Source organism: Gallus gallus, chromosome 1 (genome assembly GCF_016699485.2).
Source record: "Gallus gallus isolate bGalGal1 chromosome 1, bGalGal1.mat.broiler.GRCg7b, whole genome shotgun sequence".
Lineage (NCBI taxonomy): Eukaryota > Metazoa > Chordata > Aves > Galliformes > Phasianidae > Gallus > Gallus gallus.
Window position 1 is genome coordinate 194,712,792 of NC_052532.1, and position 18,762 is coordinate 194,731,553.

General features: G+C 50.3%; 2 protein-coding genes across 6 annotated transcripts in view; one reads left to right on the forward strand and one right to left on the reverse strand.

The window, feature by feature from the left end:
- Positions 1–5,580, forward strand: part of RNF169 (ring finger protein 169) — a 23,318-nt gene extending 17,738 nt beyond the window's left edge. For both annotated transcript variants that reach the window (XM_015281014.4, XM_040659396.2), the window contains exon 6: positions 582–5,580. In XM_015281014.4, coding sequence (XP_015136500.2) covers positions 582–1,742 — 1,161 coding nt within the window. In that variant the 3' untranslated portion in view covers positions 1,743–5,580. The remainder of the gene's footprint in view (positions 1–581) is intronic.
- On the reverse strand, positions 3,786–18,739 carry XRRA1 (X-ray radiation resistance associated 1). Of its 4 annotated transcripts, none has more exons than XM_040659366.2 (18): positions 18,650–18,739; positions 17,199–17,305; positions 15,775–15,929; positions 15,499–15,570; positions 14,683–14,755; positions 13,998–14,095; positions 13,405–13,538; positions 12,827–12,925; positions 11,631–11,839; positions 11,166–11,206; positions 10,558–10,674; positions 9,852–9,945; positions 9,448–9,566; positions 8,798–9,034; positions 8,091–8,256; positions 7,851–7,963; positions 7,244–7,349; positions 3,786–6,547 (listed from the first exon to the last, which is right to left on the reverse strand). In XM_040659366.2, the coding sequence occupies exons 1-18, from the start codon at positions 18,706–18,708 to the stop codon at positions 6,288–6,290; spliced, it is 2,259 nt and encodes a 752-aa protein (XP_040515300.1). In that variant the 5' UTR covers positions 18,709–18,739; the 3' UTR covers positions 3,786–6,287. The 4 variants fall into 4 exon arrangements, with proteins under 4 accessions (XP_040515300.1, XP_001233004.4, XP_040515310.1 ...); XM_001233003.7 differs by having other exon boundaries at positions 11,580–11,839; XM_040659376.2 differs by having other exon boundaries at positions 11,580–11,839; positions 18,376–18,739.
- Between the last annotated feature and the right edge of the window lie 23 nt (positions 18,740–18,762).

Below are 18,762 nucleotides of genomic sequence, written 5' to 3' on the forward strand. Positions count from 1 at the left end.
CTGTGCCTTGCTAGGGAGCAAAGAGCCCTCTGGTGACCATTACCGTTGAGGAGAGCAGCTTCCTGCAGCCAGGATACTGCTGGGGCTTCTCAGCTTTGTTTCTCCAACTGAAGGGTTGCCATTTGCCCTATCCCAGTGGCCCAAAGAGCATTTCTAACACTAAAATAAATTTGAGACTCAGATATTAGATTGGATAGAAGGAAGTTCTTTGTTCTGGTAAGGATGGTGAAGCATTGGCACAGTTTGCTCACAGAGGTGTGGATGCCCTGTTCGTGGAGACACCCAAGGTCAGGGAATGGGCTCTGAGAACTGATGGAGCTGTGAGTGTCCCTGTGCACTGCAGAGAGTAGGATCAGATGGCCTTTATGGGCCCCTTCCAACTCAAACCATTTTGTGATTCTGTGATGGTGCTGGGATCTTGCTTATGTCCAGTGTTGGTGGTGACACATGCTGTAACCAGACTGCATAGAGGAGGAGCTGAGCTTCAACCCCATGCCACATTTCCCCCCTTCTCCTTGCCCATATTTGACCGTTCCCTTCTCCGTGACAAGCTTGTTGAGCAGCCAAACCTTGCCTTGCAGGTCCCACCCATCACCAGTGCAACAACACCTCTGCTGGGAGTCCTCTCCTCCACCCAGAACAACCGCTGCCTCTCTGCCCCAGACCTGACAGCAGAGAAGCGCCCACTCCTCAACCCTGCATCATCTCTCTCGGCCCTGCACAAACCAGAGCGATCCATCAGCCCTGAGAGCAACGACAGCATCTCAGAAGAGCTCAACCACTTCAAGCCCATCGTCTGCTCGCCGTGCACGCCTCCCAAAAGGCTTCCTGATGGCCGTGTCCTCAGCCCTCTCATCATAAAATCCACTCCAAGGAACCTCAGCCGGAGCCTGCAGAAACCAACCACCTACGAGGCCAGCCCCAGAATACTGAAGAAATGGGAGCAGATCTTTCAGGAGCGCCAGATTAAAAAGACTCTCTCTAAAGCGACCCTTACGTCATTGGCTTCGGAGCCCGGGGAGGACGTTACACTTCCTGACATCACCCATAAGGAGCATTCCCAGATTCAGGATGATCAGCTGCTGCCAGATGTGACAGGAGACCCTCACCCTGAGCTGGATTTCCTTCCTTCCATCAGCGAAATGAAGAGAGGAAGCGAGAGGAACAGGGATTCCCAGGCCTTAACAACAGACAACAGTGCTGAACCAGAGATGCGATTGAATGCAGCCCCATTGCATGCACGTGTCTCCGAAACCCCCGATGTCAAAGCCAACATGTTCACGGACAAATCCTGTCTTAATCTTGGCCCCAAAGCGCTGAGCAGAAGGATCATGGGGGTGCCGGACAGCAGCACTCTGGGGGTTCTGTCAGGGAAGAAGCAGCTGAAATGCCTGAACAACAGTGAGCTGATCAACGTGCAGAACAACACCTGCAACTCCGTTGAGAACATCATCAGTGAACAACCACCAGCGTTACGACGGGGACGGAAGAGACGCTGCAAAACAAAGCACTTGGAGCACAACGGCTCTGTCAAAAGACTGAGGCACACAGCAGGGGAGCCAGGCTTGGAAGAGCGCCTGGTGCGGGAGGTGGAGCAGAAGCTGCAGCAGGAGGAGGAGGACAGGAGGTTGGCCCTGCACCTGCAGCGCATCTTCGACAGTGAGAACAGGACAGTGGATAGGCGGAAAGTCAGGGTGGATCGGTACCTGCTGCGGTCAAAGAGCACTCTGGGTGCCAAGTAGCACTGGTGGACGATGTTGCCTTTCTAGAGGACGATGAGGTTTATCAAATTATCTTACAGGAAAGCTATTTTTTGTCATACTTCCACCCACGCTGTCGTTTTTCATTTCGGTGGTAAGACATTCGAGGTCCAGTTCAAAGAGAAGCCAGAGTCCTTCCAGATTTAAACAAAAGAGGAAAAGTTCCTCCAGCCTGGCTGGTCCGTTGGTCTGAGAGAGGTCTGGCATCCTGCAAATGCACTGCATTGCAGCTGGTGGTTGTCCTGGCTGGAAGGATTGGTTGCACAGGCAGCCTGGGTCCTGGGCACCCTGGTCCCCACTGGGTGGGACTCAGAGGTCCCTTCCAGCCTCAGCTGTTCCATGGAGGACCTCATCCATTCATTACCATGTCCATATTCCAGGAGAAATCGGAGCTCTGCTTACAGAGGAAACCAGGCTGGTCCCATCCTGGGATTTGCAGGAGGGACCAGGGGATCCACCTGCAGTGCTGACCAATGAATGTATCTCGCTGGCTGCACCAGCAGTGCAGATCAGAGGTTGTCTTCTACAAGTAGAAGGCCAAATGCAGTGAAAAAAAAAATGTAAAATCAGGTTTTTATAGAAAAGCATTATAGGAACTTGTGTGTTCATGTTAATGATGGGGCAGAGAGCAGCTGGGAGCCATCCTCTGAGCACTGCGACCCAAGGAACAATGCAGCTTTTCTCCCAGGTTTTCGCCCTGTCCCTGCTAAATGTTGAAGCCCAGAGAAGCAAATGCTGCCCTGATGTTGGGAAGGAGGGGACAGGCACTGCCGGCTCTGGGCAACATGTAGGTGCAGCGCAGGGAGCATGGCTGGCCTCTCCCAACACACGGTGAGTGCAACAGGGATGGGATGGGAGCCCAGTCCTCCTACCCTGGGGTGCAAGCAGTACAAGCTACCCTCCCCATTGCTTAAACCACTAGCATCTCAGGTAAGCAATGTGCTGCACAAAGCTTCTTCAAGGTATAAGGTTGGGCATGGGGCTGCCGGAAGCTGGAGGAGCTGTTGGGCTTGGTGGGGTAGAGTTGTGCCTTTGATGACATCCACACTCTGGGCTCTCCTCCCTTTCCCCTCTCTTCCCCATCATCCAAAGTGATCCTTGGGTTCTTGCAAGGAACTGGGCTCAGGAAGAATCAGCTCAGCTCCATCTACGGGTGCTGCTTTGCAGTGTGTTCGGGGGAACACCAGTGCTGGGGGACAAGTTTTGCAGGATGGACCTGAAGCATGGGACAGCTCGCTGTGACCAATCCCAGAGAATTGTCGTTGCCCAAATTCCTCCTATCTAAAAAACGGCTGAATGTCTTCCTCTTTAAAAACAAAAAGGAAAAAAAGGAACTGATTTTATTTTTCTCTTCCGCGTCCTTGTGTGACTGCAAGGGCCCTGGCGCCTTTTCCTAATGGAACTGGATTTTTTTTTTTTTTTTTAAAGAAAACTTATATTTTAATGGATAAAATTTATATATTTTAAATACTATATTTCAACAGATTGACACTTTTGTTTTGAGAAAGCTTATAGCAGTGATTCCGTAATATATAGATCTATATCCGTATCTCCTTCACACACTAACTGGATGCTCCCTGATCTCTGGGACCATCCCTGCTCCCTCACGGCTCTTTGGACTCGAATCATGTATTGAATTGGAAGAAAACGGAGCAGTTGGAGCCCTGATTTGACCTAGAAGAGCGATGTGGAGATCAACAGCAACAGCCTGAATTTGCCCTCCACAGTGGTTTCTATAGAACAAGCTCAGGATGGAAACTCACAGCTATTTTTTCTCCTCCCATGAGTTAAATTTTCCTGTTAATTTTACATCTTGTCGCTGCCCCTTGCTCATGGTTAATCCTGGAGCCCTGAACAGTTTCCTCCTTTCTCTTTTCTGGTTCTCAGCACTCGGAGCAAACGTGTACACCAAAACCCACATTTCTGTGGGGTTTCCACGCTGAATGTATCCTTTCTTTCCCCTTTTAAGAACGATTTTGGAGCCCAATGCACCAGGCCAGTGTCTTCTTAAATATCTTTTTAAAAAAAAAAAAAAGACGAGTTACATAAATATTTATGTATTAAATATATGGCTTCGGCAGCAGCTGGCTCTCTTAAAACCCAGCCCCACCTGCGCTGGGATGGAAGGAGACCTCCAAATGTTGTCTGTAGCTTGCACAAAAAGGAGTGGTGTATCATTTCACGGATAAGAGAAGAAATCCCCGGCCTCCCCTGCTGTAATGGGCAGGTGGTGGCCACAAACAACACCAGTGGAGAAGCGGAATACCTCTTGCTGAGCGCTGGGTGCAGCACAGGATCTGCAGAGGCCCTGAGATGGAACCAACCATTGGTTTGCACCTCCTGGGAAGCAGCTCCTTCTTCTTTCCTCATCCTTCCTGCCGTCACCTCCTCTTGGGGACTGGGAGCAGCCCCTGGGACAGCACTGGCACCTGGGTGTCCCCTCACAATGTCCCACCATCCTGCACCTCCCTGGGAGTGGGGTGCCATCACCCAGCGACCAAATCTGCCAAAGACGCCGCCTGACTCTGCAAAGCAGCTCGGACGCTTTGGAGCCCTCTGCATGGGATCAGATGTACAGAATGGTTCCTGATCAGAGTCAATGAGAAGAGAGAAACAAAGGAAAAGTGCCAAAAGAAAGGATGATGCAAGATGATTGTATGATGTTGTTCTATATTGTCAGTATTTTTCTTCCAATGCTATTGTACATGCAGTGCACAGTAGTCATGAAGTATAGCTTGAACAAGCGCTTCTTTGTATTGTATCAATGAGAGCAAGGAGGAGGTAGGAGCCTTAAAGACTATCGCCAACGTTAAACTGAAGCATTCAGAGCTGCTCCAGGGGCAGTGGCTCCACAGGGTTCCCAGCTCTTCACCATCTCCTGACCCTACAGTACCCATCCCCCAGCATCCCTAACAGGGATCCCACTGGAAATGATCCCACAGGAAAACCAGGGCCCACCAAGGATTGTTTCTGTGTCACCGTGGCTGTCTGGGGTGTCACCATGATGGTCTGGGATGTCACCATGATGATGTCGGATATCACCATGACTGTTGGGATGTGACAGTGTAGGATATCAATGACTGGGATGTCACTGTGGAGGTCTGGATGTAATCATGACAGTGTGAGATGTCACCATGACTGCTGGGATGTCACCATGACAGTTGGGATGTCACCATGACAGCGAGCTGCGGGGCATTTCCTGGAGCACTGCTCCGTGCACCAGCTCAGCACTGGAGCCATCTCCATGCGCAGTGCAGTTCTGACGCAAACTTTTATCTTCCCTGTATCTTCAAAGCACGGCAACACATCAGAACAGCCCTAGAACTAGCTACTCACTATGCAAACAGGAAAATCTTCAACTGATGACAAAAGGTTTCATGTATGCCTGGTTTTCTTGGTGTTTACTGTCAAACTGTTTGAAACAAATATCGATGTTGCTACACTTTTTTCCAATATGCTTTAAATCGTGCTTTAGTGTTCTCCTCCGCTGCCATCGGAGCACCGGTGCGGTGAGAGACTACGGTCATTTTGGGTCTCAGCTGAACCACTGTGGCTTCATCTGAATGTTTTAAAAGTGATGGAAGTTGCTCAAAGACTGTTGACTTGCATGTGTAAATGTGTGGGTAAATGACATGCAGAGTCCGTCATGTTGTGGCTTCTGTCATTTGGAACAGAGTAAATCCTGCTTGTGAAAAATTGTCACAAAACAGAAACATGCCAACCGTGTACAAATCCTGTGTACCTTTTAACAGCATCGAGGACTTTAACTGCAGGGCAAAGGCCGAGGTTAAAGCAGAATAAAACCAGGTTCTGACAGTGAGCTGCCTGGCTGTGCTGAAATTGTTGCGCGGGGAAACCGTAGTGATTCCACTGCTGCCTGCTCTGTGCAGATTCCAGGTGCCTGTGACCAAGTGCAGTTGTTGATTAATATTTTGCAAATAATAATAATAATAGCAAAGGTGAGTGTAATGACATTCTTCATGTAGGTGTGAGCAGGTGGTGGGGAGTGCTTTTCCTCCACAGTTCCCCATCACTTGTCTCCTTGGATTACACTGCCACAGCTGTTTTCAATAGGTGGGTTTGGGTTATTAATGCCTGTTTTGTGCTCGGCTCAGCTCCCTGAGAGCGTTCAGGTCCAGCAGGCAGAGCCCTGTGGTGAGGACAGGAACACCGTGACCTTGCTGAGAGCAGGTGGATGCGGACGGGGCTGTGCTGTCCCCGCACTGTGCACTGCTGCCAGAGGCACCCTGTGACGCCCAGGGATTGTTTGGTGCAGAGGTAGGGAGCACACACCTTGTTTACAGTAGTTGCAGAGCATGACAGTGAGCAAACACACCATTCTCGTGCGCTACCACTGAAGTATTTCAGATGTTTTTGTGCTTTCAAGCTGGAATTTGTTGGCTGAAAGCCTCAGGTGAACCTCTTCACTGCATTTGGTTTTCCAACCTCAGGAGAGGAAAAATGGCTCCAAACAAGTCACAAGTAATAATGTACATTTTATCTGAGAGGAAAAAGGTGTGAGGTGCTTTATCCAATCCCTGCCCATGCAGTGGTCTTCACTTTGGGCACCTTCTTGGACACTTTCTTCCCTGGCAGCAGCAGCTGTTTGGATCTCCTCTGCTTGGAAGCTGCAAGAAGTGCTTTGACCACTGGTACCTCGTCCCAAAGCCTGGTCGTGCGTGGGGCCAGCTCCTTGCTGGTCTTAAACACCTCCTGGAGCTCCTCCATCAGCCTCAGTGCCTCCTGGTATGTCTTGGGGCTGGATTTCCTCTTGTGCAAAGCAGATGCTGGAAAAGGTGCAAGCAGAGCACTGGCTCCTCTCAATCATAGCTCTCCAATATTTGAATTTCCCTCCTGCTTCCCTGTATGCCAACAGCCCCAGCCCTCCCGTCCTAACAGCATAAGGGATGGGGACAGGGATGGGAGGAATCTTGAGCAATCCCAGAGTGCAGACAGGTGTCTGTGCGGCTGCAGGGCTGGATTCAAGCCGGGCAGTGGCTCTTGCTAGAGACTGCAGAATGTGTGACTCAATTTCTACTATTTCCAGCACTCTTTCCCCAGAAAAGCACTGAAGAGCAGCTGGGTAGTGGGCTTGTACTAGCAGCTCAGTATTGTACCACTATAGGGGCTGGGACAGAGATCAAACTTGGCCAGTGCTCAGAGCCCCATTGCTTCATCTCAGGGGCAAATACACTTTTTCCCCTGACAGTCGGGTTTGGGGTAGGGTTACTCCAGCTGTACAGCCAAGAGACTGCAGCAGTGTCTGCTTTGCATTTACTTCTCTGTTAGCCCATAGCTAGAGAACATCACTGTCCAGTGTTTTTTGGCTGAGGGGCTCAGGGATGTGAGATGAGGCTGCAGCAATTGGGAGAGCCTCCATTCCCCATAACTGGGAGTTAGGGCTGAGCTCAGGAACACCCGTATGTTCACATCCTGTCTCTATGGTGACATGAAGAGCAGATATGGGAGGCATGAGAACATACCCAAGGGGATATTGGTGACAGTTGAGGTGTTCCTCATGGCCACCAGGATTCCTTCCAGGACTTCTGCTTTCGTCTTTCTAGCAGGAGGGTCAGGCATCCTCCCACGCTGTGAGGAAGAGAGGAGGCTGCAGCATGCCTTCCTCCCAAGTGATGCTCCTCCACCTCCTTCTCCTGCCCCTCTCCCAAACTAACGATGTTCAGAAACCCTGGAGATGTGGCACTTGGGGACGTGGTCAGTGGGCATGGGCATGGTGGGGATGGCTTGGGGTTGGGCTTGGGGATCTCTTTTCATTCAGGTCTTTTTCAACCTGAATGATTCTATGATTCAATTCTGTAATTCTAACCCAAACCTGTGCTTCTGCAGGAGGTGGGTGGGGGACACTTTCTTTTGGACCAACTGATCCATTTTAAACTGTGATCGAAGATTATCAGTGTATTAAGCAACACTGAACAAGCTTTCCAAGACCCCAAAGCTGCGCTGTAGCTGCAGGGACTGTCATTTTACCACAACCCCTGTTCCTTGCCACCCTTTGCAGCACATGGGTTGTGATAGACACCAACACCACCAGTGCAAGTGTTCCCTCCCTTTATAGCTTGGGCTCTTCACCTTTTTCTGAGGCACGTAGGGCTTCTGCATGCTGTCCAGTCGTGGCTTGGCATCCCGGTACACCAGGGGGTGCTTCAGGACATAGTAGAGTGCCTGCACATTCTTCTGTATCCCTGTGAACCAAAGGGAAAATGAGACACCAACAGCTTTTTGTGCTTCTTTCTTGGGCAGAGCAGACTACACTGCTCATCAACCTGCCAAGGGTTTTCTAAGCAAGGCCGCCCAGCCCTGCTCACTCACCAACTGGCTCAATAAAATCTGGGTCAGTGTCTCCACCGAGCAGCTCCTCATAGCCCTTGTACCGTTCTGGAACAGCCCAGGAGCTGCCTTCCTCCCTCTGCTTGCTCCTCTTCTCCAGCCTGTCCTCTGCCATGGGTTGCAGCAAGGGCTTGGAGTCATCCTCCACCTCAAAGCAGCAAAAGAAAGGACTTGGCGGCAGCTCTTGGCCACCAGTCCAGGTGATGAGGTCAGTCAGAGCCTGTCCTGCTGTGCAGAGGTGCCTCTTGGTGGCATTGAGCCATGCAGCCGCCACCTTGTCCCAACGTGCTTGGTGGAACCAGGCATGGGGGGGAGGGGCCAGCCCCATCCCAATGCAGACTTACAATCCCAAGGAAAATTAAACCCAAAAGTTGCCGTGGTGAACAAGAAGAGGGAGTTTTCCTGCAGGTGCTGCAGGGACAATGCTGGACTGAGGAGCTCTCTGCATTTGGGAATACCCACCACGCAGCACAGCCCAGTGCCACCTTGTTTTCATTCACAGCATTACATTCCTGCTTTTCTGTTAGCATTTCCACACTTAAATCCCTTGCAGTCAAAGGAGGATTATAAGCACTGGTACACTGGTGCCCACAGTGCCTGCACATCATTCAGTCGCATAGGAAGTGCAGATCTGTCCACAAAGAGATGAGACCTGAATACCCGTGCAGCAGTGGCCCAGCCTCGCACACCTGTGTCATGAAGAAGGCTTCAACGTCCTCCTGGGCTGTGCTGGGAGTCCTGGGGTCACGTTCCCCATGCCCCACTGCTGGCATGGAGCTGATGGGAGGCAGTGGCTGGAGTGAGATCAGAGGTGCAGCTCGTCCTGCAGCCTCCACCATGGCTGGGAGTGGTCTCCAGATGAAGGCTTCAGCAGGAGCTTCCAGCATTAGCGGCTGCTTCTTGACTTTGGGGAGATGAGATGAGACCTGGGAGGACACAGCAGCGTTCATGCACACTGCTGCAAGCATCAGCATTGGGTTGGACCCCATGGCTGGAGGCTATTTCTTAGGGGACAGGGAGTGCCCCAGCTGCAGGAACACCCCACAGCAGCTTCAGTTCCTCAGCAATCAGCCCTTCAGCTAAGGCTGATGGGCATGGCTGGACCCAAAGTCTCAGTTCTGAATCCTGTGTGGGCACGGAGGGAAGAATTGAGAAGTGAGAACCCTCCCCACCCCTTCCCTTCCTCCATCCTACCAACCCCATGGGGATCCACGTAGCCCACAAGTTCTTCCCTTACCCCCAGCAATCTGGGTCCCAGGCAATCCTACCCCAAGTACCATAGCCATGGTTCAGTCTCTGCCTTAGGACAAAGTCTGCTGTGCACCCTGCCCTGCCTCACCTTGCGGCTGGCTTTGAGAGGGATGGAGAAGTGCCACCTCCTTGCAGCTGGGCTCTTGTGGTGAACAAGTTGAATCCCCAACTTCTGCTGGAGGAGCCGGGTCAGCAGAGGTGGGTGCCCTGTAAGGAGCAGGGGTGCACGAGGGCTGCAGGCAGCAAAATTTAGCCTGAGGCTGCGCTGCTGCAGTTGTGGTTGGGCTGTTGAGCTCCAGTGGGACCAGGAGCTGCAACAGGGTACTGCAAACAGGGCACTGCTGTTTGCTTTGCTCGTTAGCAAGGATTAAAGCACCTCCTTGGGGACCTGGGTCAGCACAGCAGCGTCCAAATGCTGAATGAGAAGGGAGTCCCTGTCCCAGCGAGGGAACAGCACCCACTCTGGGAAACCCCTTGGTCCCCATACTGTACCACTGCGGGTGGTGGTAAGAGGGTTGTTGTGAAATGTCAGCTGCTTCAGATGCGGGAAGAAAGCCACAGGTAAGAGGGCTGTCTCATTCATAATCTGCAAGATAAAACAGTTTGCCATTTGCTCTGAGCAGCTGTCTCTGAGCTGAGGCTGAAGAGTTTCACCCCAATCCCACCAAAACATATCCCTCTGCTGTATGGGGCAGGAGCCAAAAGCACCAGGAAGGGGAGGTTAAGTGAATGCATGGTACTTGTCCACTGGGGCATGCTGAGAGCATTGCCTTCCACTGAGCAGCTCCAGCAAAGGCTCGGCCCAAGGGGAGGGCAGGCCTTCATATCCCCCATTTCCTGATGAAGTCCTCTATTCTGATGAATACTGATGAATTCTCAGGGTGGTAAGGCACCCATCACATAGGTACCCATTTCTGGCAGTGCCCCAAAGCCAGGCTGGATGGATTTTGGACATCTAGGCTATGATTCTATGACAATGTGCAGGGGTTTAGACAACCTGAGAGCAATTCAGCTGCCAAACAGGTGTCCTGTCCCACCTGAGAGATACTGGGTATCTGAGATGATCCCACGGGCTGGCAGATGGACACAGGGTTGGGGAGAGCTCTGTAGCAGAGGCCAGGGTATCTCCAGGGGCACTAACCCCAGCTTCGGGCAGCTGATTCTCTGCACCTATCCAGAGACACAGGGCCCAAATCACCTTGTTGAAGGCCAGGCTGAGATGTTCCAGTACAGGAAAGAGAGCACAAACGTCTCTACACGTGGAAAGAGCAGGCAGAGTCTTCAAGGCACGTGGGTATCCCTCCCTGGCAACACCCTAAAAAGAGAAGGAAGAGGGTGAGACATGCTCCAGAGGCTCTCCAGGACAAGGCAACATCTCCACATCCTCAATGCACGTTGAGATCAGTGCTTTCCCAACTGCTGCCTGCTCTGCTCCAGAAGAGAAAAAGGGCAAATCAGTGCAGACAGCCCATCCATCAGGATACCATCCTCCAGAGCCCAGACACAACTTGAATCTGAATGAATGAACTCCAGGCTCCTGAGCTTCAGTCCCCACCTGAACTGCAGAGCGCACTTTCCCACATAGGAAGGATATGTTTGAGTGTTTGCATTAGCAAAGTTTAAGCTCAGATATATCTTGGTTAAGAGAAAACTTGCTCCTGACCTCCCTGATGACAGACAATACTTACTTGCAGCACTCAGAGTGTAACTTGCCAAACCGATGGGTTTATTCAAACTCAGCTGAGAGAGGTGAGAGGAAATTTTGGAACCCACACCCCAAACCACAGCTCAGCTAATGGTTCTTACCTGCATTGGGCATCCCTGAGAGTCAGAATTAAACACGACCTCTGCAACAAAACACAAGTAAAGTGAAGGCTTTGATGTCCAGTACATGAAGCTGAGCACTGGGCTGGCCCCAACTATGGCAAGGTTGGGATTGCCCTGGAAAAGCAAGTTAGCATCAGGCAGGAACTGGCTCAGTGGCAAAGTGTGCTCCAGCTAAGGGGAGATTTGTGTCCAGTAAGCACCCAGTAGCACAGGTTAGCTGAGATGTCAAAACCAGTGCCATATGTCTCTCCTTCATTGTTTTGTCAAGCAGCTTCACTCACTAGTAAACACCCCACAGATCTGGAAAGGTTTCACTTTTAATGTAACTGAGCCCTCTCCCACTGCAACATCTTGCAGTGTCAGCAAGGGCAGGGAGAGGCGTGTGCTGCTCACCAGTCCTGTCTGGAGCCCTGTTGTTCTGTAACTCGATGTCTTCAAGCTGACCTTTCTTCGTTTCCAGCTCTGCTGGCACCTCCATGGCCTCATGCTGTGGCGGCTGCAGCTGCTGCCAAAGGCTGCCCAGGCACTGATACCACTCTGCCCTGAAGCTGCCATCATCCAGCGTAGGGTGGAGGGAGAACTGCATGCTCTCTGCTTGGTGCAGGTAGGGGACTGCTGAAATCCTGTTTCTGTCCAGATTCAGTTCTCTCAGGCTATCGGAAGAGGGAATGCATGGGAAACTCCACTTTTGCTTTCAGTATTCACACAGCCATCTGTTCGTCCTGGCTCTTGAGCTGCCTCCCCACTGGGCAGCCCGGCAGCACTGCAGAACTGTACTGACACCCCCATTCTGCTGCCCCATTGCCCCTCCTGACAAATGAAATCCTAACTGTAGGCTCAGTCCAACGCTGCCCCTAAAGCCCATCAGTTCAGTCCCCCACACCAGCCTGTGGGTCACCTAGCTGAAGCTCATCTGTTGTTGAGAATTTAACAGACAAGGAGACATCCTGGCAGCTCATCAAATCACCCATGGCTCTGACGAGCCGTGGTCCTCCTGGCTTTCCCTAACAACATTCCCCTTTTCCACAGAAGCATAACATCACCAGTGCACTTGCCTGGGTCACAGGAGGGCTTAGAAACCCAAATCTCTGCATGCCAGCCCCCAGCCTCACAATGGGCAGTGTGACATTTCCTCCAGGAATATCTTGGCAGAGCCAACAATGCAGACAAAAGTCCCACCTCTGTGTCACCAGGTGAACATCAGAGCTCCCTGCACTGTACTCAAGCCCACCACAGCTTGGCTGAGCTTCCCTTTCCTAGTGACTCCTCTCTGAATCATAAAAGCTGACATTAAAGAAGGGAAGCTTATCTGCAGCCTCTCCTAGTGCCACTGCACTGATAGGAAGGACAGAACAGAGCAAAGAAGGGAAAAAGCAGAAAGCTGTTTCTCAAATCAGACCCAGAGATAAGTAGACATCCAGGGCAGGATCTGAGTTACCAGCCATCTGCTGGCTTTGGCCCGCCTGTGTTTTGCAGCAGGACATTTGCTATTGTTCAGTCCCATTTGCAATGCTAGAAAGAGTAAACAGAGAAGTATCTGAGTGAATCACAAAGATTTTGTTTTCCATTTTAAGGCTGTCCCCATGCAGCAGCTGACAGCCCCAACAGCCAGCACTGTCTGCTGCCAGGTTCCTGCTTACCTGCGGAGATGAGACAGGCTCACAAAGACACCCGGGTCTGACAGACGGTTGTCATCCAGCAGCAAGACCTCTAGAGACTGAAATCTCAAATGAGCAGAGCTGTGAATACAAAGAGGCTCATTAATAACATAGTCAAGCAAAGACAGGTGAAAAACACATCCTCTGCTGTCACTGGGAGATGTATCCGCTCACTCTGATGGGAGACAGGGCTGGGGCTGCTGGCATTTTTAAAATAGAAAACTGCTAACCCACCTAAAATTGAATCTGACCATCTAGCTCAGTGCCTTATCTCCAACCATGACAAAAACAGCGGGTGCCTTGGCATGGTGGCTGTGCTTAAGCTACTGGGAAGGCTCTAATTAACGATGAGTAAACAGCGACCTGCTCATGTGGCTTGGTCAGCAGACAGAGCTGCTGAATCATGTCTCTGAGTCCCCCTCTGCCTCCAAGGACAGAAGATGTGCTGGGTGACCATGGTCCCAGCTCAAAGCATCAGGTCAGCCCCATGGATCCAGCTTCCCACCCCTCTGTGTAACCCACTGGCACCTCAGGAACCAAACCAAAGCGTGTGCACTTACCCCCAGGAGCCCGCCAGGTCTGGAGGCAGAGACCGAAGTCCGTTGGCTGTCAAGCGAAGAACCTTGAGCTGGGAGAGATCTCCCAACACCCAAATGTCTTCGGGGGATAAGTTATTGTAGGAGAGATCCAGATCCTGAAGGAAACAAAGAACAAGACAGCTGGCTTTACTGAGGGGGATACCTAATGCTTTCCATTGTGCTACAGGGCCAGTTTTTTTGGAGACATTACAATAGGTTGCATTTCCCTGGCAGGAGCTCAAGGCTCTTTCCAAATCAATTTAATTTTCCAATCAATCTTTTCAGTGCTGTGCTGTCTTCTCCAGGTCATCAGCAACCAGGATCTCAGGCACCAGGAGTCCTATGGCAAAGGGCTGAGCAGTGGCAATCTGTGAGGGATGGCTCTGAGAGAAGCAAAATGTGCAGATCCCCGAGGGACAACAGAAAGGGCACCCCAGATTTAAAGGAAGCAGGAAGAGAGGATCATCCTACAGCTTCAGAGAACTCACACTGAAAGGATACTCATCCACGCTGTGTTATTCTTCAGCATTATGCTAGGGAGGAGATGAAGAAGTCTCAGGTCCCCCTCAACTTACTTCTAAATGCTTGAACTCTCCAGGAGTGATTTTCAGGTTTCTCAGTCCATTCAATGGAAGTTCCAGTTCCCGCAGCCCCGGAAACTTCCGAAATGGCTCTGCAGGAGTGAAACATTTTAGCAACTGAGGAAGAGCAGTAACAGAACAAGCCAGGTCCTGTCCAGGTCTGGAATGGACCAAAACCAGCATGAACAAGCAGGATTCTGTAACATTCAAGTATAATCACTTGGCATGCTTGAAAGAAAATGCCAGCTCCATTAGACAACTGTCCCTGCAACATCTGGTTTGTTTTCTTGCCTTTGTTTCCCACCCAGATTGGATTAGTGCTTGAAGTCACTGACATCACATTGAGCTTAATGTGTTTCACTAGTTATAAACAGATCTTCCATCTTCTTCACCTTAACTGAGCTCGGTGTCAGTGGATTTGGATTCACCTCTCAGCTCTACCAGTGAGCTGTTGGGTCAAGTCATTCCTTCACTCAGTGTTTCAGTGTATTAAGTGGGGATTTTCTTTGCAAAGAGCTTTGCTTTCTAGTAACAAAACAGATACCACAGCGGCACACAGTTATCATCGCTGCAGATGATAAAGTCAGTGGGGAGTTGGTGCAAGGATTTCAGCTGAGTTTAGACAAGCATAGGCCAACCTAGCTTGAAAAGCAGTTTTTTTAGTAATGCAATCCCTTACCCAAAGTCAGCAGGTTCTCAGCAGCGTTTATAAAAGCAACACAATCAAATTTCTCAAAATCATCTTCTTTAGCCTGAAAGATATATTCAAATATACATATATTAGAGTTCTGGCTGTAAGGTGATCTGAAACAACTGAATCTTTCTGTTTCTCACAATGCCTAAATCACAGTACTTCCCTTAATTACATCTCCCATTGGTTGTCTGACTATGGAGAGCATCCCCATGGGGGAAGCACAGCTAATTTGGTGGTTGGCATCCAGAAGACCTGGATTACCAAAGCAAAGCCTCCTCTGTGCCCTCACTGCTGCCCACGTGTGGCCCACCAAACTCAGCCATTCTACAGCACATCTGTCCTTCCTAGCAACAGGCCAGAACCCTAAAAAACACACTGCAAAGCTATCAGCACCTCAGTTCCTTTTGTCTTTGTCACCAGCCCAAATACAAGTTGCTACTGAAGTCAAACTACCATAGCTGAGAGAAACATCCTCAAAATCAAAGTGAAGTGGGTTTAAATGGGGAACAGGCTACGGCTGGTGAAGACCATGGTCATTTGGTTATGAAGACATGAGCCAAAGTTTCACATGGCAAACATTCAGGCCTGCTCACAGCTGGCTGGCTCACCCTCCCGTGCAGGAAATATCACAGAATCATAGAAAACCCTGCACTGAAAGGGCCATACAAGGATCACTGAGTATACATATGCACAGTTCTAACATGCTCTTCCTGATTTCTGCACACTTATGTGCTGGTATAGTTTTTTTTTTTTCAATTTTTAAGGCAGTACATTGACATTTATTGAGCCTCTAGTACTCACAGAGACCAGATTTTGACCACTTATGTTCACAGAGCACAGGTCAGAAGGGTGCTTCAAACAGTGGTGCTTCATCTGGAAGGAAAAAAAACAAAACCAAACACAAATGCTAAGCCCTGCACCATGTCCATGAGCAATCTTTTCTCATTCTGGGACCTGGACTCCAAAACCAGACCTCAAGTTGTTCCCTCCCTCACTGAGTGATTCCCTCATTTTTGCCTTGGGTCACAGCATGTGGGGAGAAAGTGTCAGGGGGTTGGGGAATGAAAGGGCACTCACCAGAAATGGCTCATCCAGGATATGGTCTTCATCGTTTTCTTCTGCAGAGGCAACACTTGGAGGCTTCCTCCTCTTCTCTGGTGCCTCCCTGGTGATTCCTTGCTCAGCCCAGGCCTGTGGGGTGGCTATGTGTGCCAGCAGGCAATGCCCAGCCTCTGGCACAGCAACACAACAAGGCAGAGGAGATGGCAAGGTGAGTTTACAATGCTCTGAGTGTGCTTTTGTCAAAGGGGCTCAACTCCATGTTTCAACCCAGCAGCAAAACCCATCATTTTAAAATCAAACTTTTTTACGAATAATTGAATCACAGAATCACTAAGGTTGGGAAAGACCTCCAAGACCACCAAGTCCAACCCCACCAGTCCCCACTGACCACCTCCCTCAGTGCCACATCCCCATGATTCTAGAACACCTCCAGGGATGGTGACTCCCCCACTCTCTAGGCAGCTGTGCCACTGCCTGACCACTCTTTCAAGGAATTTTTTCCTACTACTTAACTCATATAGTGGAATATAAAATGATTGGTAACCATATACTTAAGACAGCAACATAAAGCTGTAGCCACAGCCAAAAAAGTCCAATCTCCTTCCCAAAGCAAGACTATCAGCAACACTAGATCAGCCAGTGGTGGCTTTGTCCAGCAATTCCACCATCTCCCAAGGCAATTCTAGCTGCAGGTGTCCCTGCCCATTGCAGGGGAGTAGGACCAGATGGACTTCAAAGGTCCCTTTCAACTCAAACAATTCTATGATTCTAACTCAGCATGCACCTCCTCCAGAAGTTACCAGAAGTTTCTGCTAATGTCCAACCTAAACCTCTCAGCTGCAATTTTTGACCTCCTTATGCTGCCTGCCACTATTAAGAAGAGTCTGGCTTCATTGTATTCCAGCTTTCTTTGCAGCTGTAAGCACCAAGCTGCTCTCGTATTCGTCTTGGCAAGACAAAACAAGCTCAGTGCCTTCAACTTCTCAAAGATCACGTGCCTCAGCCCCCTGACCAGCCTGGTACACCTCTCCACTATTTCCCAACCATCAGAAGACATTTCTGCCATTTCTAAGCACTTCACAGATGTTACTCTCAAACATGAAGAATCTCTAGCTCAGAAGAGCTGATGGAGAACCACACGGTGCTATCCATGTGCCCATCATGCTGAGATGTGTGCTAGAGCACATATTTAACAGACACCCTAGATATTCCATCCCTTTCAATTCAATTCAATACAATTGATTAAAATCGATTTTAATCAATTTTAAGACTTTTTAGGCACAGTTTTAAGTTCTGTTCTCTGGGTTATCCACTATGAAGTTGATACAGAAAACCACTGCTGAATATTCCCTCTAACTGGCTCACCAACCCCATGGAAGGTAGATCTGCCCACATGAGCTACAGGATGACTTTGCCAGCAGCTCTCAAAGAAGTGTCACCTCTCCTGTTGCGCAAAATGTTCCTGGCAGGAAAGCAGTTAGCTGCATAATTGCTCCCATCAGCCATTTTGTAGAGTCCTGCTGTAGCCATCTTGATTGCAGTACTCCTGGAAAGAGTGGGAAACAAATACGTGGGTTAATTTTTTCACTGCTTCTAGTATTACCTTGCTTTAAACAGTGAAGTGCAAGGGTAGTCATGAGTCAGCTTGTACACTAAGGAACACTGTTAATGACACACTTCTCTTAAAATGGAGGAGTAAATGAGGCATTACATGGATTGCATGATTTTCCACCTCAGGACAGCAAGATGCTGAGTGTGAGTCAGGCTGTGTGGACAATGGTTTGTGAGATTTTTTGCTTTATCCATCCCTCATTATAGAATCACAGAATCGTTAAGGCTGGAAAGATCACTAAGATCATCAGTTCCATTAACCCATCACCATCATGCCCACCTTCCTTCCCCCTGCTCCTTTCTACTGTGATCTGAGAAGGCTCTGGGAGACAAATTGCACACCTTCTAAACCCCACAGCTAAACTTTGGAGGTGCTCTGTCAGCAATTAACACTTTCATCCTGGAGACCCTCAAAGAATGCCTTCACTGAGATGGAGACACTGTGGATTTTGTCACTGTGTGTGAACGAAGTCCTTCCAACCTCTACGTCCATGCACAGGCAGCAGCCTCCCATCTTGTAGCACGAGGAGGTGACAATCTCCAGGTGTCACCATAACGATATCTCCACACCTGGACATGCTCTGACACCCCACAGCACAGCATGACTACAGTGTTCACATGTGGTAATGGTACCTGGGACAACTGCCACCTGCTGTGTGGTATGGGCAGTGAAACGTTGGCATTGGGGGGCACACACTGACACTCACTGACACACAGGTGGACCCTACATCCATCCACACAACCCCTACAGCTGCACTCCACACACGTAGCCCATTTGTTAAGGTTGGAAAGGCCACTCAGATCATCCAGTCCAACCATCTACTCATGCTTGTGACCACTTTAGGCCATGTGCCACATCTCCACGGTTCTGGAACACCTCCAGGAGGGACGGTGACTCCCCCACCTCGCTGGGCAGCCTGTGCCAACGCATCACCACTCTTTCTGAGAAGAAATGTTTCCTAACATCCAACCTGAACCTCCCCTGGTGCAAATTGAGGCCCCCACCTCTTGTCCTATTGCTGTTGACTGGGAGCAGATGCCGACCCCTCCTTGCCACAGTCTCCTTCCAGGAGTTGGAGAGAGCCATAAAGTCACCCCTGAGCCTCCTCTTCTCCAGACTGAACCTCCTTTCCAGGCCCAGCCGCCCCCTCTCCCTTAGCAGGGTACCTCCAGGCCTCACGCCCCACACACACCCAACACACGCTTCTATGACAGCTCTGGGCGATCTCCCCCTGAGCCTCCTGCTCTCCTGGCTCGTCAGAGCAGCTCCAGGCCTCACCCCGGGTCCCTGTGCCCGCCCCATCCTCCTGCGCGCTCCCCCCGCGGCCTCCTCGCCATCTTTCCCTCAGCGCCTCGCCGTCCCCATGGCAACCAGGGAGGCGACGAGCGGAA